At 38.6% G+C, this 21,805-nt stretch overlaps 1 protein-coding gene across 2 annotated transcripts in view; it reads right to left on the bottom strand.

The window, feature by feature from the left end:
- The window catches only part of si:dkey-230p4.1 (centrosome-associated protein CEP250), a 58,991-nt gene that overhangs the window by 19,901 nt on the left and 17,285 nt on the right, over positions 1 to 21,805 (bottom strand). For both annotated transcript variants that reach the window (XR_001813965.3, XM_017480025.3), the window contains exons 11-17: positions 21,648 to 21,796; positions 19,674 to 19,823; positions 10,953 to 11,109; positions 10,127 to 10,273; positions 9,698 to 9,807; positions 6,935 to 7,076; positions 6,519 to 6,712 (exon numbers count right to left, since the gene is read on the bottom strand). Coding sequence is in view for 1 of the 2 variants with exons in the window: in XM_017480025.3 (XP_017335514.1) it covers positions 6,519 to 6,712; positions 6,935 to 7,076; positions 9,698 to 9,807; positions 10,127 to 10,273; positions 10,953 to 11,109; positions 19,674 to 19,823; positions 21,648 to 21,796 (1,049 nt within the window). In the remaining variant the exon portion in view is untranslated. The remainder of the gene's footprint in view (positions 1 to 6,518; positions 6,713 to 6,934; positions 7,077 to 9,697; positions 9,808 to 10,126; positions 10,274 to 10,952; positions 11,110 to 19,673; positions 19,824 to 21,647; positions 21,797 to 21,805) is intronic.

Genomic DNA, 21,805 nt, shown 5'->3' with positions numbered 1-21,805 from the left:
GGATCTGATCCAATGTTATTTGGGAACAAAGATCAATCTGAATTTTCTCAACATAAATGTTGTGTGTGTAGTTTGTTATCAGATTGTCTAGACGTACATCGCACATCTGATAAACGAGATTTCCTCTCCCGTGCTGTAATGATGGCTGGACACTAGGACTAAATGGCATATACTGTAGAAAGGTCATATAGAACATAGAGAAATCTCATTGGGAATTAAGTCACCTTTCACGTTGCCTTTTATTATGATCACAACCAGACAGTTATATTGTTTCTGAGTTTAATAATAAGTTTAAGGTTTAGACTTTTTTTTTGATGCTGAAGAAGCAAAAATCTAAGAAACCCTTAACCTTCAGACTGATGATTTGCAATGTCTGAACACGATGCTTGAAAAGAAAAATGTATAACGAACTTGAAAAGGTGGAAAGGGGTTCTATGAATTAGTAAATGGGTATCCCTCTCTCTTTATATCGCCATTACAGCAGTGTTTAAACAGATACATAGCAGACAAATATACATATAGACAGTTTTATTTTGTACACGCATACCAACTTAATCTTCACCTATCACCGTTCCCTGTAAATGAAATCTGTCAATACCTAATAAAACAGTTTAAGTCACTAACCAAAGTAAGTATACAAACTGAAGCCATGATAAAAGAACAAAAACAATGAACCTTTCTCAAAGAAATTCCTAAATCCTCTGACCAAGTATATGGCTGTACCATCTGTCTATTAAATAAATGCCGGTCCTTCATGCTGAAAAAGAAGGATCCAAATATAATACCAGTAGTTTGGCACTGTGACTCAAAAAGTTGTTTTATATCTGACATCTGAAAGCTAACTACTGTCCCCAACTGCCGTACAATACTGATAATACTCTTACAGTTAAGAGGGCTGGATGGCAGACCTTGTTAAATAATATTTTATGTTTCTTCCTCATAATGTGTTATATTTTATAAATATATTCTTATACATCTTATATTACTTTTTGCCTTTTCTTATACGTTGAAATGGGAGAAGAGGGGTCCGATGCTGGTGCGAAGGTGATCCTGCACAAGGACATGTCTTTGTAACTGTAAGGGACGAGTCAACTTAATCCTTCACATGGTATTCATAAGGTGCCATAAGTTTCTGCTTCTCTATGGGTCATGCTGAAGTTTGAACAAAATGGTTTGACTTAATATCCGCAGCAGTAGTGCACAAGTCATTTCTTCCTCATTTTTTATTCACTTTTATTGTATGCCTAAATGCAATAAAAGTTATTTGCCAGATTCAGATGCTCCTAAACAAATTATTATAAACTATGAGTTGGTAACTGATCAACAAAGACTGTACTATCATTTCTAATATAATGCATCAAATATGGACCACTATTTTCACTGAAATATTTCAGAGATTTTTTTTTTTTTTTTTTACACTAGTTTACACTAAATGTCTAATATTCTGTTCTGTTGGAAATATGCCTGAACTGTAATCCCCCCCTCCCCCGAACCCCCAGATCAGGAGTGGGTAAAGACAGACTGGTGATCTGATCTATATTATATATACGTGTACCTTTAGATAATGCCTCTCTGAACGCCATGGTGGGACGTTCCCGAGCTGAAGTACTGTACAAGTCCTAAGCATTAGATCACCCCAATTACTCTTGTATACACTTTCCATACCATCGTGATCTTTGCCTGACGAAGCCATACACAAACATATTTGACATTTGGGGCCTAATTCTAAAATCACCACATACCAAATGCACAACCGTTTTGTCTTGCTGCCATCACAAAATAATAATGTTTAAACCTTAAGTAACGTAGTCACGGAGGGTGTATATATTTTTCCACACTACATGAAGTTTGGGGATCCTTATAGACTGTGGAACAGAAATGTACTCAGTGTGTCTCCGCCGTTTTATTTCATATTAGAGTACAACCATTTTTCTTTTTTACCATTAAGGATGAAACACTTGTTTCTTTTAAAACATCATCTTTAAATGTTTTTCTACCTCCTAACTAAACCCTCGGACTTAAGACAGGATCTTTGGAGCTGTTGACGCCCTGCTCAGGGTTAAACAACAACGTCTTTACATTACCTTCATTAATAAATTGTCAAACTAACCTCTTGGTTTTTAAAAAAAAAAATTTTTGGAGCAAAAGTCAGGTCCTCTCTCATTTCAACAGGTCCTCTTGTTATTGAATACACAGCAATCTTCTAAGGGTATTAGGATTTCTCGGAGCAGACATTGTAACAGATAGTTGCAGAGTTTCTTCTGTGTTTTAACTACGACGTCTTAACCATTATTTTAACACTGAGACACACGACTCCCTTTAATTCGTTAACAAACACATTTGTAAGAATTCTGGTCAGCAAAACCCCCCAAAAGAACACCTGTGTCTCTCTCTCTCTCACACCCACCCCCGCACACCCACATGGTCATCAGAGGTCATAATTGTACTGCTGGGACATGGGATGTCAAAGCATAGACAAAAGCTTATGTATTTAGCGATAGTTCTGTGTAAGTATCCTCGTTGGCGAACCATTTTCTGAAATCTTGTTTATAGTTTAAACAAAATGCACGACTCTTTTAAAACACCGTCTTTAAAAAAGGTTTTTTCACCCTTAAAATAACCTGGTTAGAAGGTAGGATATGTAATACATATTTTCATTTTCTTCAGACATATTGTCACTTCAGTCTTCACAACGAATAACACCGATGGTTTTGACCTTTCTTTCAGTAAAAGAGAACAACGACATCATACAGCCTTGAAGGACTGTAGAAATGTTTTACACATCACAGTGTTTTTCTCAACAATGTAGCCAATAAATAGTTCAATTATTTCACAAACCTCAGTCTGTTCATTTCTTGACAGAAGGATTACACATAGATCATACACATAGGGAGCTACACATGCATAACATGTCCAAAATTCTAATACATCTACCACATTCAGTCACCAGGTCTAGTATTTTCTGGTAGATTAGTTACACAAACTGATAATTACCACAGAAGTAATTTCAGAAACAAAGATTCACTTAAACCACAAATGTACACATTGGTAGGGATCGTTAAACCCTGAAACACACGACTCGTCCCTTAATTCATTAACATAAACACACTGTAAGCATTCTGGTCAGCAAATCCCCAGGAAACACTCGACTCTCTCTCTCTCTCTCTCCCTCTCTCTCTCTCTCTAACACACCCACACACACGCACGCACACCCCCACACCCACATACACACACACTTCAGATGTGTAGGACACTGTGTATAGGCCTACAAGACATTGCCCGGAAAATGTGTCTTCTAGTTTAAACAAAACTCTCGATTCTTTTAAGCAGCACTTTAAACATTTTACATCCTAAAGGGTTAGGTTTAGAAGGCATGTAATATGCGCGTTTCTTATAAAACACCGTCTTTAAAACGTTTACCTCCTAAAGGGACCTATTTAGAAGGTATGTAAAAAGTTTTTTTTTTCTTTTTTACATTTCTTCGGGTATATCAATGTTTTAGAGTATTTATTTCAGTAAATTTTTATTCAAAGTCATGCCATTTTCTCAAAAAGTGCAATCAATAAAGTTTCATTTATTTCACAAGCTTACATTCTGCTCATTTATGTTCACATTCAACCATCATGTATTTTCTAACAGCGGAGCTATACAAAACAAACCCCCACAATCTAAATTTAATGTGGGGTTGCAAGATAAAAGTTCTAATTTATTGAATTAATTAAATATTTAAAGTTGTACACATTATTTTGATGAGTTGTGTTGACATAATAATGTTGATAATTACATCAACTTAATATTGTGTGTAATTTCTGCGTTAATTGATTTAAAACAAAATTTACGTTGTAGTACATTTACATTTATTCATTTAACAGAGTGTTAGAGGACCTGTAGACTGAACAAATACTAAGGACATTACAATTTGAATATCATTTGACTTACCATTAAATTCTACTAAAGCAATGAATTTGGGGGCATGTTCTCAATTGTGATATGACCAATAGTGGACTTGTGTATAGGCTACACCTGCTAATACATTTGATGGACTATTTTTGCACTAGTACACGTAGCTAATGCTAGTCATATTTAGCAGTGTAATTTGAATATCTACTCTTTAGTTTACCGTAGCAGTAGAAAAGAAGGAAAAAGTTTCATTTGACAAATCTGTTCATCTAGAGAGGGCTTTTCATTTGTGCTATAGGAAAGATAAGCATGATTACATTTCTGCTTATTCATGTAAACCTCAACTACATTGTGTAATCTAATTTCATGTATTGATACATTTTTTATTTTATTTTTTAAAAACTTTTGTCATTCGCACACGTAGCCTTCTAGCTCCACAGCCTTTGGACTGTGGATAGTTCTATGAGAGATAAAAGTAGTAGACACAGAGTGTTTAATTTTTGTCTATATTGCTCATTTCATTCAGTGCTTTAACGTCTATAAATCCTGCAGAGATGTTACGTATGAGATTTGTAATGTAAATCACACTGGATTTTACTTACTATTGTTATAAAACCTAAAGGCGGTAATTTTTCCTGGTTTAAAAGACTGCATTCTACTGCAGACAATCTAAATGGAGAAACATAATTTTAAAAATGATTGTCAACTTAACAACTTGTGTTCATAATTATGGTAATTTAGTACATAACACTTAAATTCCTTTTAAATAATGTGAAAATAAAGTGCGTTTGTGTGCGTCATATTTTTGTTTGGATGTGTAATACACATGGCCGTACCATGTATAGTAATATTTGTGTCAGGAATGGATGGGAACCCAATTTAACATAACTAGCAACGTTTCTGTCACGAATGGATGTGAACCAGATTTAACATAACTATATATATTTTTATGACCTACCTCAGAGAGTTTCATATTCTATGTGAAAAGAAAGAACATGTGTGTGCAACTTGTGTGGGTGGAAAACATGGCCGTACCAGGTATGGTCACGAATGGATGTGATCCAGATTTAACATAACTATATATATTTTTATGACCTACCACAGAGTGTTAGAAAGAACATGAGTGTGCAACTTGTGTGGGGTGGAAAACACATGGCCGTACCAGGTATGGTCATGAATGGATGTGAACCAGATTTAACATAACTATATATATTTTTATGACCTACCTCAGAGAGTTTCATATTCTATGTGAAAAGAAAGAACATGTGTGTGCAACTTGTGTGGGGTGGAAAACACATGGCCGTACCAGGTATGGTCACGAATGGATGTGATCCAGATTTAACATAACTATATATATTTTTATGACCTACCACAGAGTGTTAGAAAGAACATGTGTGCAACGTGTGTGGGGTGGAAAACACATGGCCGCACCATGTATGGTAACGAATGGATGTGATCCAGATTTAACATAACTATATATATTTTTATGATCATGACCTTTGATCTAGATATAGAGAGTTAGAATGTGTATCTTTTTGACCTTTGACCTATACCTGTCAAAACTAAGGTTACAATATATACAAAGTATCTCTCTCTTATGACATTAATGCAACTTGCCTCCTAAGTACATATATTTAACATAGTACCTTTTCACATTAACCTTCTGAAGGTGCACCTTTGTAAGTACGTATATAATTATATACCATCTGTTGTTGTACACAAATCAATGAAAGGGACCATTATAGAACATGGCAGATAATATTTGGTCGAACATTTTCAGCACAGCTGTAGCATTAACATGGAAGTGTGTGTTGACTTTGCATGACTGCATTAAGTGCAGGAGCAATGTTCAGGGTTTTTTGATACTTTGTGTTCACTTATTGGCAACTTCAGTAGACAGTTAGAGATTATAGATCAACTTTTCCTATGCACAGTGTGTGTGAATGGTCCTTTAGCCATGCATTAATGTCTGATAATAACACATGTACAGTACAGTTGAATATTTTTGGTTGGTGGATTGTTTTTTCAGGCCAGTAGAGAGACACTGAGCAGACAGCAATGCAGCCATGCTTATTCTCTGGAGGCTTTGAGGTGGGGATTAGTGATCAGTGAAATACTTGCTGAAATTTGCACACTGATTTTCTTTGACACAAAAAAGGCATATAAATATAACTTATTTGATGTTAAAATGTGCTTCACACAGTGGACTAATGAGCAGGAAACAAAGCACATTTGGTGAGTGATTCAAACAAAGCCAAGTGTAGTGACAGGCCTGCTTTAATCTCTATGAAAATAGAAAATATGTTTGATTTCCAACCGTTCCAGATCACTTACATATACAAATAAGACATGGCATTCTACTGCGCATAATGTGCACTAAGTAAGGTGTAACAATGCACTAAAATAAAACCCTAATAAAAACAAATCAGTCTTTTGAGGAAAATGTAACTCAAGTAAATGGAGAATATACTTTATAATTAACAACCAGTTGCTAACAACTGATACAACCTCCTTTAATTCAATAATAAATGCAGTTGCTATACACCATATATATTAATTACTAAAACAAGCCATCTTACTTTTAATAATATGAATAAAAACACAGACAACAGTTTTACCTGAGGTCCTCTCGGTCCTGTTTTATTTCCACCTTCTCTTGCCCTATACTGTGCACTTGTTCCTCCAGTCTCTGTATTTCTCTCTGCAGCTCCTCTCTCTCTCTCTGTGCTCTCTTGTCTTGGTCCATCTCTTTATCCAGCTTCACCTTCAGTGTACGCAACTCCTCACACACAATTCTGTACTGTTCGGACAACTGACACAAGCACAGACAGACACCAGGTTATGTAAGGGTAATGTTCAGTCAAAGAAAAGTGTAAGATTCATGGTTGAATTTTTTTAAGTAGTGCTCCTAAAAGTCACGAATAAATTCATAATATCCAGCTTATCAATCTGGCAACCAGTATTGCCATAGGCCTTAAAGTAGTCCCCCCCCCCCTCTCTCTCACACATATATACTTCTCTTTTCCCATCTCACCTGCTCATTTTTCCTTTTCTCATCAGTGAGAGCATTAGATTCTCTCTCTCTTTCCTCTATCAGTATCTGCAGTTCGCCCTCCATTTCTTTTTCCCTTCCTCTAAGCAGATGAAGGGAGTCCAGATCCGCATTTCGGCAAGCCCTAAAATGTAGTTTATATATGCACACAAGCATTCTTTAAAATATTTAGTGTGTTTTACATGTTGTTAAGAATTAATAAGAAATTACTCTATTAGGAAATTAATCAGTAAGTAAATTAATTAACCAATGAAGATATTAGATAATCAGTAAGAAATTATGCAACTAAGGAAAATTAAACAATTATTAAATAAACAAGTCAGTCAATTAATCAAGTAAAATATAATCAGTAACTAATTAACCAATCAGGAAATGAAAAAACATGAATAGCCTGTTTGCTTGATAAGCCTATATTATTCTGCTTTAGCTTGGATTTTGTCCCCTACTTTAGCACTATTGAAAAAAAGATGTTTGGGAAACTACATCACAGCCAGTAACTTCATTCAGGAAGGAAAGTCTTATAAAAGCAAGAGCAAGATGGCGGAAGATGCAGACACAGTGGTTTGGTGCTCTTGAAGTCAAATAGATATCACTGCCTGAAGAGGGCAGCAGGATCCTTGAGAACCCAACCCACCCTAGTAAAGTTCTGTTCGGCTTGCTACCATCTGAGCCCCTCACACTCACACTAGCAGGTGCGATAGCAGTGTCTTTCCAATGGCCATTTCACAACTGAACTCTGAACACAGCCCAAAAAAACACCATGATCAGGTTAACTGCTAAATCCTATGTGAAATACATAACTCAGGTATAAGTGAAATAATCCAACTTGCAATTCTCATATGTGCAATATTTGGATTAAGTGAAATAATCATCTTGTATGTGCAATAGTTGTTGTGTTGCACTTGTGTTGGTTTGTATCTATTTTTATTGTTTATTTATTATCAAGTGGAGTTATTGTTTAATTTTTAGATATAAACCTGGGATGTCACAACAGTGTTATTACCTTTGTCGTAGGACTGCACAATTAATCGAATATCGACCTCGATTATGATTTTGACTGCCCACGATTCCATGAACATGATCCACTGCGATATTGACGTTTAAAGTTCGTCCTCCGCTCATAGAAAACTCCGCTGCATATCAAACCATAGAGTGGCACAGGGATGACATCATTCTGTATGCCAAAACCCGGAAACGAGTTAGCATTTTAGCCCTTCCAGTTCCATCATCCCGAAGTCAACGGGTTTTTTGAATGGAATTTTGGTTAAAACCCTGAAATAAGGTCTGTGGTGAACACAAGCTCAAAATATTTTCACGTTTTATTCTACGATATAAAATACGCCAGTAATACCCCACTCATGATTTTTTTTTAAAGCTTTTATGTGAATTGAAAAAGGCGGTTGCTAACATGTTGATAAATGGGACTACATAGGTTGTGGGGGACATTAAACGTCATCACGCCGAACAGGAATAAACTTTGCAAATAAACTGGTTCAGGTATGCTGTGCACATTCCCCAAAAAACATGGATGAAGATTCATCCACAGAGTAAATCTGTATTATGGAAAATGTTTTTAAATCAAGCTTGGAAAAGTCGGAAGTTTGGTGATGGTGACGAAGTCGAGCGACCGTGTTGTAGTTCGTTTATAGCATACAGTTAGCTTTTATTTCGGGCGATTATATTTAGGCTACAAACTTCATAAAAGTTGTGTTCATTTGTGAAAATTATCTTGATGGACAAAACATGTTAGTGTTGTAAACTTTTGTTGATCACAGAGCTTATTTTTTTGAAATAATCCAAAAGCCTATGGGAAAATCCTATTGGGTTTTTCTCGAGGGAACCAGTGTGATGCTAGTTTCCAGGTTTCGGTACAAAATGATCTCTTCCCTGCTATATCATCTACTGGCTGTGTCTCTCCTCCTGTAAACACTATTATTCCCTTTTCTGCATAGGCCTGAATTGTTTTCATTTGGTTGCATATTGTTATATTTGGTTGTATATTTTCATTTGGTTGATGCCATATTTATTTTTACTTATCCTAAATTTTGAGTGCAATTTTATTTATATTTTGCTTTTACGAGATGATGCACTTTAAGGACCAGTCTAATTTGATGCAAAGATTTGTACATTAGCAGGAATGCAGTCCAACATGGCATGGAGGTGAAAGCAGTAGTCTGTTTATTTATATGTGAAAGTACAATAAAAATATGTTGTCCCTAAAATCAATGAATAATCGTAATAAATAATCGTGATAGCAATATTGACCACAATAATCTTGATAATCATTTTGGCCACAATCATGCAGCCCTGTTTTGCTATGTCAAACATAATGACAATAAACCTTTTAATATTTTAATATTACACCTGGAAATCATTGAAATGGTACACAATAAGAATAACACATCTGTGATGCTGAAATATTCAGAGATTCAGATGTTCAAAGATGATTGCTACGCATGTTTGGTTGAGAAAGGTGGAAGTTCTAAAGCAAGTTTAAAACTACCCACACTAATTCTTGTAGTGTGAGTAAGTGTAGGATGTGTAGACAAGACAGATAAGTACAACGGTCAGAGCATGAGAGGAAACAAAGGAGCCAGGTCTGAAATATTATAATATGATTCTGTATGATATAAATAAACTAGTCATATCAAAACAAATAATTTACTTTATACACAAATTTCTGTTTTTAATTGCTATTTGTACAGACCAATAGATCCACTTTATTTATTTGTCACAATGCCTCACCTTAACTCTGTGTTTTCCACTGAAACAGCATTCAACTCCTTCTGCAGAGATGCTACATCTGATCTGAACTGCTGCAGCTGCAGTTGAGATTCAGTCACCTCCTCCTCCAACTGGGGGGCACAAACCAAAAAACCACACACACACACACACACACACACACACACACACACACACACACACACTGGATTTACCATTTTTGTAAGGTTCACCCATTGACTTACTACTGTCATTAAGTAATGCTATGCCTACAACTACCCCTAAAACACACACACAAACACCAGCAAAGGACACCAACACAAACAACTACATAATGACAAGTTTATAAAAGTAATAAATGTTGCTATAAGCAAATACATGGTATGGTATAATAAACATTGAACATTGAGCACTGACTGAGAATGACTAATGTGAATCAAAGAAAAAAAACACCTGAAGATTTCGGACACTGAGCTCTCTTTTATCCTGTGTCAGTGACTCGTTCAAGGTAGCCATTTTCACCAAAGAATCACGGGTATCTTCAGCTTCTCTCTCCAGCAAAGTGTGTGTAGAGGAGAGCGAGAGCAGAGACTCACGTGTCTAAGAAACAGAGATTACCATGCTTAAACTGAATAATTCTGTAAATGTAAACAAACACACAAGACTAAACTACCATGAAGCAGCAGAAAAAAAAGCTCTCTTATGCAAATATTTTGCAATAAAACATTCTTCATTAAATAATACAAGAACAATATATCAGTTATGTAGTGTAAAATGGAAAAACTCAATGTTAGAGATTAAAAAAGTGTCCAAATCAAATTGTTGTAGCAATCTCAATTAAGGACAGGGTCAAAAACGATACAGAACAACATGCATGTGGTAAAAGTCGGTCAGCGTGAACAGTGAGCTGGCGTTTTGAACCCACTATGCTACCCAACATCTCTTAACTGGGAACACTTAATAAGCGTCTCTGAACCGAGAGCATAAACCTGCGATAAACCACACCCCACCTTCTACATTAAGTTTGTTTTTAAAACACAAGTCACATAAATATTCTTGGGTTATCGTTCATGGGCAACTTTACCCAAGACCCTAAAAGACTGATTGCAATCAAGCCCATGAGTACAGAATAGGCCTTTGGTTGAACAGTGACCCCTGTGAAACATTTCTGATGGAAATTCAGTTGTAAGTTCAGATTAAAAAAACAAACAAAGAAAAAATAAAGAGGGTCAGATGCCAAAAAAGTCTGAAAAGTGTTTGTGTGTTGTTCAAACTGTACCTTGACTAAAGCATCCCTGGTGTCTGCCAACTCTTTCTCTGCACTCGCCTTTTCCAGTCTCTCTTGCTCCAGTGCCACCTGCAGCGTATGTAGCTCTACACGAGTGCGACTCTGTTGCTCGCACAAATGGGCATTTTCCACAAGGTCTAGCTCCATTCTGAAACACAAATAGTATTACTGGAATCCTGAAACTTCTTTACTATCTTTCTATCTTTCATCCATCTTTATACACATTTTTATACAGACAGATGTCTATGTCAATGTCTGTCGATTCATCCATCCATCTCTCCATTAATATAGTAATAATTAAGGCTAGTACAAAGTTTTCAGAAAAAAACTTCATTTCCTGATATTTACATCTAGATGTGTTAAACATTCTTAGAAGATGGGACCTTTTGTTTGAATCCATCTATTTTTTCAAGTAATTAAAAATAATGGAACATGTAACTGACAGGTGTTTCTTGTTGCCCAGGTCTGCCCTGTTTAATTGATTGTTTAAACTATTAATAGCTACTTGTTTGAGCCCTTTGTTTTACCTGTTGTCAAAAAGGATAAATAAAATGAAGAACAGAAAGCTGTCTATGGGGGAAAAGCAAGCCATTTAGAAGCTGAGAAAAGAAGGAAAATGTCCTGAAAAAGAGCAGAAATTTCGAGGCCATACCACAAGATGCAAACTTCTCATCAGCAGTAAGAATCTGAAGGCCAAATTGGAATTCACAAAGAAATACAGAGAGATGAGCCACATAAGTTCTGGAACAAGATTAACCTACACCAAAGTGACGGAAAGGTCGAAGTGTGGAAAAAGAAAAAAACTGATGAGCCAAAACAAACAAGCTCATGGGTCAAGAAAGGTGGAGGTAGTGTCATGGCTTGGGCTTGCATGGCTGCTTCTGAAATAGGCTCACTAATCTTTACTGATGATGTAACTCATGAAGGTAGCAGCAGAATGAATTCAGAAGTCTACAAAAACATTCTGTCTGTCAATTAACAGAGAAATGCAGCCAAATTAATTGGGAGGAACTTAATCATGCAGCAAGACAATGACCCAAAACATATTGTCAAGTCAACAAAGGACTTTATCAAGGGGGAAAAGCAGAAGGTTTTAAACTGGCCAAGTCCATCACCAGACCTTAACTCAACTGAGAAACATTTCACCTCCTGAAGCGGAGACTGAAAGGAGAACCCGGTAAAACTGTGATAGAAGCCTGGAAAAGAATTTTAAAAAGAAGATTTCAACAGTTTGGTGATGTCAGTGGGTTGCAGGCTTGATGCAGTTATTGCAAGCAAATAACATGTAACCAAATATTGACTGTTATTTACTTTAATTTAGGTTAAGACGAAGACTATCTGTTCCAATAATTTTGCTCACATAAAAATTGGGTGGTCTGCCAAAAAGATGCCATGTTCTAAGTTGTTTAACACATCTAGATGTAAATATCAGGAAATTAAAGCTGAAATTCTGATCCATCATATTCATCTTTTGATCTCAAACCCAAATGTCTTCAGCGTATATGAAAAACAAAATAATTAGCCTTACCTTTTCAATACTCATACTGGAAATAGAACATTAAAAAAACCTTTGTGCACTATACTCCCATATCAGGTTACACTCCTGTCAGCCAAGAGCAAGAATCTGAGGTTAATGTGGGCACAGACTCACCCAAAATACGCAGGTGAAGATTGGAAAAAGACCACATGTTTTTTTTTGTTGTGTTTTTTTAATCTTTCAACTGTTTAGTTTCGATGAGTCTGTGCCCATGATAGCCTGAAATTCTTGCTCTTGGCTGACAGGAGTGAAACCCAATGTGGTCTTCCGCTGTTGTAGCTCAGGATGTTTTGTGCATGCTGAAATGCTTTTCTGCTCACCATGGATATAAAGAAAGATTATGAGTTACTATATCCTTCCTGGCGCCTCAAACCAATCTGGGCATTTTCCTCTGATCTCTCTTATCAACAGAGCTGGCATCTCTTATCAACAAGGTGTTTCCACCCACAGAACTGTTGCTCACTCGATCGTTTTTTCTTTTTCGCACCATTCTGTGTACAATCTAGTGTCCAATTTTATCCAGAAAGGATCGCTATGGGTGCAGGTTTTCATTCCAACCAAGCAGAAGCCACACCTGAGTCCACTAAAATCCAAACTCAACTGATTCAACATCAGGTGTCCCTCCTGCTTGTTCAGAATAAAAGCCTGCACCCACACTGACCCTTTGCGGATAAGACTGGACACCCCTGCTCTAGAGACTGTTGTGTGTGAATATCCCAAGAGGTCAGCATAAAAGTTTCTGAAATACTCAAACCAGCCCTTCTGGCACCAACAACCATGCCATGGTTAAAGTCACAGAGATCACACTTTTCCCCCATTCTGATGTTTTATGTGAACATTAACTGAAGCACTGGACCTGTGTCTGACTGGATAATTGCATGAATGTGTAGGTATTTCCATTAAAGTGGATGGCAAGTGAGTGTATATACAATTGAAACCAAAAGTATTCAACCCCCATTGCAAATCAGGTTTGTTGTCAAAATTTACAGACTTTCAGCTGTCTGCAATGAACATATAAAAACAAAAGCAATTGAAATAGTTCAACACAATGAATGCTTCAAGTGATTTCCCCAAATTCAATTAAACTGAAAATGCAACTTATGACTTCTCCAGTTTCAAAATTATTCAACCCCCTGAATAGAATCCCTCATAACAGCACAAACATGCAAAACAAGTGTTGACTCAAGCACACCTGATGCAACTAATCAAGGGCTTCATTAGTTGCACCAGCTGTGCTTGAGCTGGAACACATGAAATACCTGAACTGGTTAGAGGCAGACAATATATGAAATACCTGGACGGGGCAGAAAAAGGAAGCGATCAATGGCTGCAACCAGATTTTTGAGAACGCAGGTTATGAAAAATGCTCGAGTTACTGCAAAAGACCTGCAGCAAGACTTGGTGGCAACAGGCACTGAGGTTTCAGTGAGCACATTAAGGAACGTACTAAACGCAGAAGGTTTCCATGCCAGAACTCCAAGACGTACACCACTAATGACCCAAAAGTACAAGAAAAATCGTCTCAAAATCATATAAATAAACCACAGAAGTTTTGGGATTCTGTTCTGTGGAGCGATGAAAAAAAAGGAACTTTCTGGCACGATGGATAAATGGTATGTCTAGAGAAAGAACAATGAAGAAAGAACATCTGTCCATAGTCAAGCATGGTGGTGGCTCTGTGATGCTCTGGGGCTGCTTTGTATCCTCTGGCACTGGAAACCTTCAGCGTGTGGAAGTCAAGATGCATTCATTGAAGTATCAGGAAATCCTAGGAGAAAACGTTATGCTGTCTGTGAGGAACCTGAAGCTTGGACGTAACTGAACCTTCCAACAGGACAATGATCCCAAATTCCACCAAGGCTTGGTTGTGATGGCTCTGTAGAATCTTCCAGGACTTCTTCTGCAGTCACCTGACTTGAACCCCATAGAAAATCTCTGGTGGGATTTGAAGAAGGTGGTTGCAGCACGCAAACCCAAGAATATTATTGACCTGGGGGGCCATTGCTCATGAGGAATGGGCTAAGATTCCTCAGGAACACTGCCAGAAGCTATAAAGCTCATTTGCAGCAGGTCATAACAGAAAAAGGGTGCTCTACCAAGTACTAAAGATGCTTGCTATGAAGGGGTTGAATAATTTGAAACTGGAGGAATCATTATAAGTTGCAATTTCAGTTGAATTTGGGGAAACCACTTGAAACATTCATTGTGTTGAACTATTTCAATTGCTTTTGTTTGATTTGTTCATTGCAAACAGCTGAACGTCTTTACATTTTGACAATAAACCTGATTTGCAATGGGGTTTGAATAATTTTGATTGAAACTGTATACACACATATGGTGGGGGAACTAATATTGGACACATCACATTTTTTTCAGTAAACATATTGACTATGGCTATTGCTATTGACATGACATTTTACCAGACATCAGTATTAACTCAAGAAATCCAGAAATATAAAGAATTCACAACATTAAAGTCCATAAATAAAGTTGTGTGTAATACACAGGAAAAAAGTATTGGACACGCTAACTGAAATTTATTTAGTACTTAGTGGAGAAGCCTTTGTTTGTAATGACAGCTACAAGATGCTTCCTGTATGAAGAAATTAATCGGCCGCAGTATCCAGGTGTTTTTTGGCCCATTCTTCTAAACATATTGTCTTTAAATCTTCAACTGGATTCAAGTCAGGTGATTGACTGGGCCATTCTAACACCATGATTTTTTTTTTCTTTTTCTTTGAAACCAGTTGAGAGTTTCCTTTGCTGTATGCTTTGGATCGTTGTCCTGCTGAAAGGTCCACACACGTCTCTCTTCATCATCCCTGTGGATGGCAGCAGATTCTTCTCAAGAATCTCCCGGTAAAGGGCTTGCACCTCTAAACTTCACTGTTGGTATAGTGTTTTTAGGGTGATGTGCAGTGCCATTTCTTCTCCAAGCATGGTATGTAGTATGACAGCCAAAAAGTAAAAATTTACTCTTGTCTGACCAGAATACACTCTCCCAGTATTTCATAGTCTTGTCCAAATGAGTTGTAGCAAACTTTAAACAAGCTTCGACATGCCTTTTGTTTAGTAATGGATACTTGCGGGGTGAGCGTGAGCAGTGGAGTGCATTGCCTATTGTTTTCTCTGTGACGATGGCACTTGCTGTCTCCAAGTATTTCTAGAGCTCTTTCCGAGTGGCCCTTGGCTCTTGCGTAACTCTTCTGACTATTCTTCTGACTCCCTGGTCAGAAATCTTGCAAGGAGCTCCCGTGCGTGGCTGGTTGATGACGGACTGATGTTGCTTCCACTTGAGAATAATGGCCCCAATGGTGCTTACTGGAAGATTCAGAAGTTTTGAAATATGTCAGTATCCCATTACATCAATGCATTTTGCAACGATAAGGTTGCGAAGGTTGTGGGAGAGCTCTTTGTTTTTACCAATCATGAGATTTTTCTTGTGTGACACCTTGGTGACGAAAAGCCTTTTTATAGACCATCAATTTACGAACCCAGCCGATATTAATTTGCACAGATAGGAGGTATACTTACTTAATGATTTCAGCTGGTTCCTTGCCTTGGAGAACTGTTTTTCTTAGCGTGTTCAATACTTTTTCTCAAAAAATGACGCGTTCAATATTTATTTCCCCCAGTGTGCATATATACTCAGCAAAAAAAGAAGCTTCCCTTTTTCAGGAGACTGTATTTTAAAAATAATTTTGAAAAATCCAAATAAGCTTCACAGATCTTTATCAGAAAGGGTTTAAACAATGTTTTTCATGATTGTTCAATAAACCATAAATAATTATTGCACATGCACCTGTGGAACAGTCCTTAAGACACAAACAGTTTACAGGTGGTAGGCAATTAAGGTCACAGTTACAATAACTTAGGGCACCAAGAGACTTTTCTACTGACTCTGAAAAACACCAGAAGAAAGATGCCTAGGGTTCCAAGAGTCCTATAAGCCTGCTACAAGGAGTCATGAGTACTACAGATGTGGCCAGAGAAATAAATTCAATGTCTGTAATGTAAGACGCCTAAGACAGTGCTACAGGGAGACAGGAAGGACAGCTGATTCTTGCAGTGGAAAATTACATGTAACCATGTGTCCACCCAGACGTGATCGAGAACTTGCAAATGCCTTGGTGGAAGAGTGGGGTAACATCTCACAGCAACAACTGACAAATTTGGTGCAGTCCATGAGGATGAGATGCACTTTAGTACTTCAAGCAGCTGGTGGGCACCCCAGATACTGAGGGACTCATTATTCCATGTCTGTTCGTCTTGTGTTCAGTTTATGTCTCAGTTGTTGGATCTTTTGATTATCCAAGAATGCGGTGCAGCTGTAGCATGCAGCGGTCTCTCCAGATCCAAAGTGGTGTTATTTTTGTCTTGTGGCCCGGTTTTTAACTGCACATGGACATCAGAGAAACCGGTGTTCATGTTTACCATCACCAGACACTGTTAAAATAAAGAAATCATGCAACAACCAACCAGTATGATGATCTGCTGGAGAAGCTACGTGATCTCGGCTTGCTCTTGAGACCAGGCCTCCAGTCCTCTGCGTTGCCTGATGCCGGTGGCCGAGGGAGGGAGCGTCAAAAGCGGTGTGCGTGGAAGCGGAAGCGTTGGAATAGGATCGGGCTGTCTTTGCTAGGCTAAAAGCAAACCCTAGCCGGCCGGCTCTCCCATCCATCCTGCGCTCCAATATCTGCTCCATTAACAATAAACTGGACTACATCAGACTCCAGAAGGAAACGTGGCATGAGTTTAGAGACTGCTGCGTCTTTGTTTTCACAGAAACATGGCTCACCGACCGAGTTCCGGACACCGCCATTCAGCTAGACGGGCTTGCCTTGTTTCGTGCAGACAGAAATGCAGCTCTGTACAGTAAGGCTCGCAGTGGTGGCTTGTGTGTTTACATCAAAGAACTTGGTGCTAGTTTCTAGTTACTGCCCATCGCTGGTGGAGTTTGTGACAGTTAAATGCAGACCATTTTTTTACCATGGAAATTCACCACTGTCCTGATAATCGGAGTATACATTCCCCCAGCGCTAATGCTAAGGAGGCGCTCTGTGAACTGTATGGGGCTATTAGCGAACTGCAGAACACACACTCCAATGGACTATTTATTATCGCCGGAGATTTCAATCATGCGACTCTCAAAACAGTGCTCCCTAAATTTCACCAACATGTGGACTTTGCAACTAGAGGGGCAAACACACTGGATTTTGTTTATACAAACATCCCCAGCGTGTACAGGGCAGAGCGCTGCCCCCACCTCGGCTACTCAGACCACATCTCTGTTATGCTAATTCCAGCATACAGACCACACGTCAGACGCTCCAAACCGGTTTTGAAGCAGGTGAAAACCTGGCCAGCAGGAGCCATCTCTGCTCTTCAGGACTGCTTTGAGCACAGTGACTGGGACATGTTCAGTAACTCCACCAACTTGAAGGAATACACGGCATCAGTGACCAGCTACATCAGCAAGTGCATTGATGATGTTACCATCTCCATGACCATCACCACACGTTCCAAACAGAAGCGAGGGCCAAACTGTCCCGGGCCATCAGAGAGACAAAGCACACACATGCCCAGAAATTCCACAGTCACTTCACAGAAAGCAGCGACACACGGTGCATGTGGCAGAGCAATCAGGCCATCAGCAACTACAGGACAACATCACCTGCATGTGACAGTGATGCCTCCCTTCCAGATGCGCTGAACAACTTCTATGCTTGGTTTGAGGCGCAGAATGATGTGGCAGCAAGGAAGAACACCCCCCCTCCCAATAACCAGGTGCTGTGTCTAAACACAGCTGATGTGAGGAAAACCCTATGCAGAGTCAACCCACGGAAGGCTGCTGGACTAGACAACATTCCTGGCAGACTGCTCAGAGGATGTGCAGACCACCTAACAGATATTTTCACTAACCTCTTCAACATTTCCCTGAGCAGCACCAACGTGCTACCACCATTCTCCCCATACCAAAGAAGTCTTCAGTGCCCTGATACAATGGCTACCGTGCCGTTGCACTCACATCCATCATCATGAAATGCTTTGAGAAGCTCATCATGAGGCACATCAAGACCCTGCTGCCCACCTCACTGGATCCGCTGCAGTTCGCGTATCACATCAACTGCTCAACAGATGATGCCATCACCACCACCCGACATCTGGCCCTCACCCACCTGCACAAGGAGGACACCTATGTTCGAATGCTGTATATAGACTTCAATTCAGCATTCAACACAATCATTCCTCAACACCTGATTGGAAAGCTGAACCTACTGGGCCTGAACACATCTGCAACTGGATCCTGGATTTCCTGACTGGGAGAAATCAATCAGTCCGGATTGGGCACAGCATGTCCAGCACCACCACACTGAGCATGGGGGCCCCTCAGGGCTGTGTGCTCAGTCCACTGCTGTTCACTCTGCTGACTCATGACTGTGCAGCAAGGCAAGGCTCCAATCACATCATCAAGTTTGCAGATGACACGACGGTGGTGGGTCTCATCTGCAAGAACAATGAGACAGCATACAAAGAGGAGGTGCAGTGGCTAACAGACTGGTGCAGAGCCAAGAACCTGTCTCTGAATGTGGACAAAACAAAAGAGATGGTTGTTGACTTGACTCTTCACTCTTCGCACCCTCACGGCCAGACTGTGTAACAGCTTCTTCCCCCAAGCCATAAGACTCCTCAAAACTCAGAGACTGGACTGACACACACACGCACACACATACTCTCTGAACTGAACACCATCCCACTCCCATTGCAATATTTGCACATTCCTGAATTGACTCTGTTGCATTTTTGCTGCTACTGTAGTACAACAATATAGTATTTAGATTTATTGTCACAATTATACACTTTACCTGGCTGCAACCACAATAACTGCTATGTCCATATTTGGAATTAGCTAATCTGCTGAAGACATAGCATGTTATGTTCACATTTGTACCATTTTTAAATTATATTGTTACTCCCTGCCACCTGTCTTCTGCACTACCTATTATATCAGACACTTCCACACTAAAACTGTGTACTGTTCAGTGCTACACTGTCACTTACTGTGCCTATTGTCCTGTCCTGTGTTATTAGCTCATGTCTGCACGTGCACTTTGGGTAGAACGTGTAGATCTTATTTAAGTTCTGTACAAAATCTGTCCAAGAAGACTGTTTACCGTCTGTGTCGCTCTCTCTCAATTCCACTCCTCTCCTCATCCTCCTTCTCTCTCTGCTGTATCAACCGTACATTTTCTTTCTTCAGATCTTCACTGCGGCGCTCAGATTCATCCAGCTGCCTCTTTAAATTCAATGTTGTTTCTTTTTCACTGTAAACAACAGACACATATGGAGGTTCAATAGAAGTTCAACTGCACACCAGTTACAAGTAAAATCAAATGTCCAAAGGGTGGAGATAACTCGGTTGGTTTCAAGCTGGATAAGTGTGCTACAAAGTGGTTTGTTCCATGTTGTAGAGCATCTTGTGGGCTAGGGTTAGACGTTAGACTTATTGGAGCACTTGGATAAGGTCCAGCATCAACCTCTGGACTATTAAGGTCTATCTCCAAAAACACCACAAACCAAAAAATATACCTCATCAAATAGGTGCTACCTTACAAAAATTTAACAAATAAAAAATATTTTAAGGCATGTTTTTGAATATTACAATAACTATACATCATTGAATAAAATAATTTTATTTGTAAAAAAAAAGAAAGAAAAAAAACACAGAATATTGTAAAATAAATAAATGAAGATTATAATATAATAAAAGCATATACGTACAGTCTAAAGGCCAAATCTCAAAATAGAATTCACTCTTCTTCAGTGGTAGACCACCCAATTTTAAGGTGAACAAAAGTATTGGAACAGAAAGCCTTAAAGTAAACTAAACAACACTTAATATTTGATTGCCTATCCCTGGCTTGCAATAAATGTCTTGTGACCAGTGACCAATTGACATCACCAAACTGTTGCATTATTTCTTGGTAAAATGACAGACAGAATGTTTCTGTACACTTCTGAATTCATTCTGCTGCTACCATTATGAAAGAAAGACAGATGAGCCACAAAAGGTCTGGAAAGAAGATTAACTTCTACCAAAGTGAGAGAAAGGCACAAATGTGAGGACAGAAAAAAAAATACACTTTCTTTCCCCACATTTGGGCATTTCCTTCACGTTGGTAGAGGTTAATCTTGGTTCCAGACCTTTTGTGGCTCATCTTGGTCTTTCTTTGCAGATTCCATTCTGGCCTTCTGATTCTTACTGCTAAAGAGTGGTTTGAATCTTGTGATATTGCCTCTCTATTTCTGCACTCAAAGGCTTCTTTGAACAGTGGATTGTGATACCTTCACCTCTGCCTTGTGGAGGTTGTTGGTGATGTCACTGACTGTTGTTTTTGTGTTTCACAATCTTTCTGTCATCAACTGCTGTTGTTTTCCTCGGTTTATCTGTTCGATATCTGGTTGTTAGAACACCAGTGTTTTCTTTCTTTTCTGAGACATTTCAAATTGTTGTACTGGCTTGTGCAATGGCTCTGATCGATATTTCCTCTTTTCTCAGCTTAAAATTGGCTTACTTTTCTCCCATAGACAGCTCTATGGTCTTCATGTTGGTTTATCCTTTTTAACAACAAACACAGACTTCATAGGCGAAACCAGGGCCCAAACCAAGAGTAGACATTCAGAGCTATTAATAATTTAAACATTCAATCTAGCACAGCACACCTGGGCAACAAGACTAACCTGTCAGTCACATGTTCCTATATTTTTGATCACTTGAAAAATATATGGGTTCAAACAAAAAAGGTGTTCCAAGTTGTTTAACACATATCGATGTAAATGATCTGGAAATGAAAGCCGAAATTCTGATCCATCATGTCATATTCATTATACTGCCAAATCAGATTCCACCGAATTGACCACATATGTAAAGTGCTGCAATTCTAACACCTTCCACACGATTTGGATGCAAATACCCTTAAATTAATGAATGTCTGCACTTTCAGCTCAAAGTTATTTATTATTTAATTTCAACTCCAATATACTTTGGTAGACAGCTAAAATAACAATAACGTATGTCAATGTACAAATATTTATGAACCTGCCTACACATTTGTCTAAACTATTCATTTGATATAGGTGTTTCCCACCTGTCCAGTAAGCTCCGTGTGTGCTTTAACTCCAGAGCTTCCAAACTGGCTTGTTTCTGAAAATCCGCCCTCTCATTTTGAAGCTCTGCGAGTTGCTGCTGCAGTGATTCTGTCTCCACTCTCAACCTGCGCCACTTCCCCTCAGCATCCTGCAAAAA

This window comes from Ictalurus punctatus, chromosome 6 (assembly GCF_001660625.3).
Source record: "Ictalurus punctatus breed USDA103 chromosome 6, Coco_2.0, whole genome shotgun sequence".
NCBI classification, from domain to species: domain Eukaryota; kingdom Metazoa; phylum Chordata; class Actinopteri; order Siluriformes; family Ictaluridae; genus Ictalurus; species Ictalurus punctatus.
This window is presented reverse-complemented; position numbering and strand designations above follow the sequence as displayed.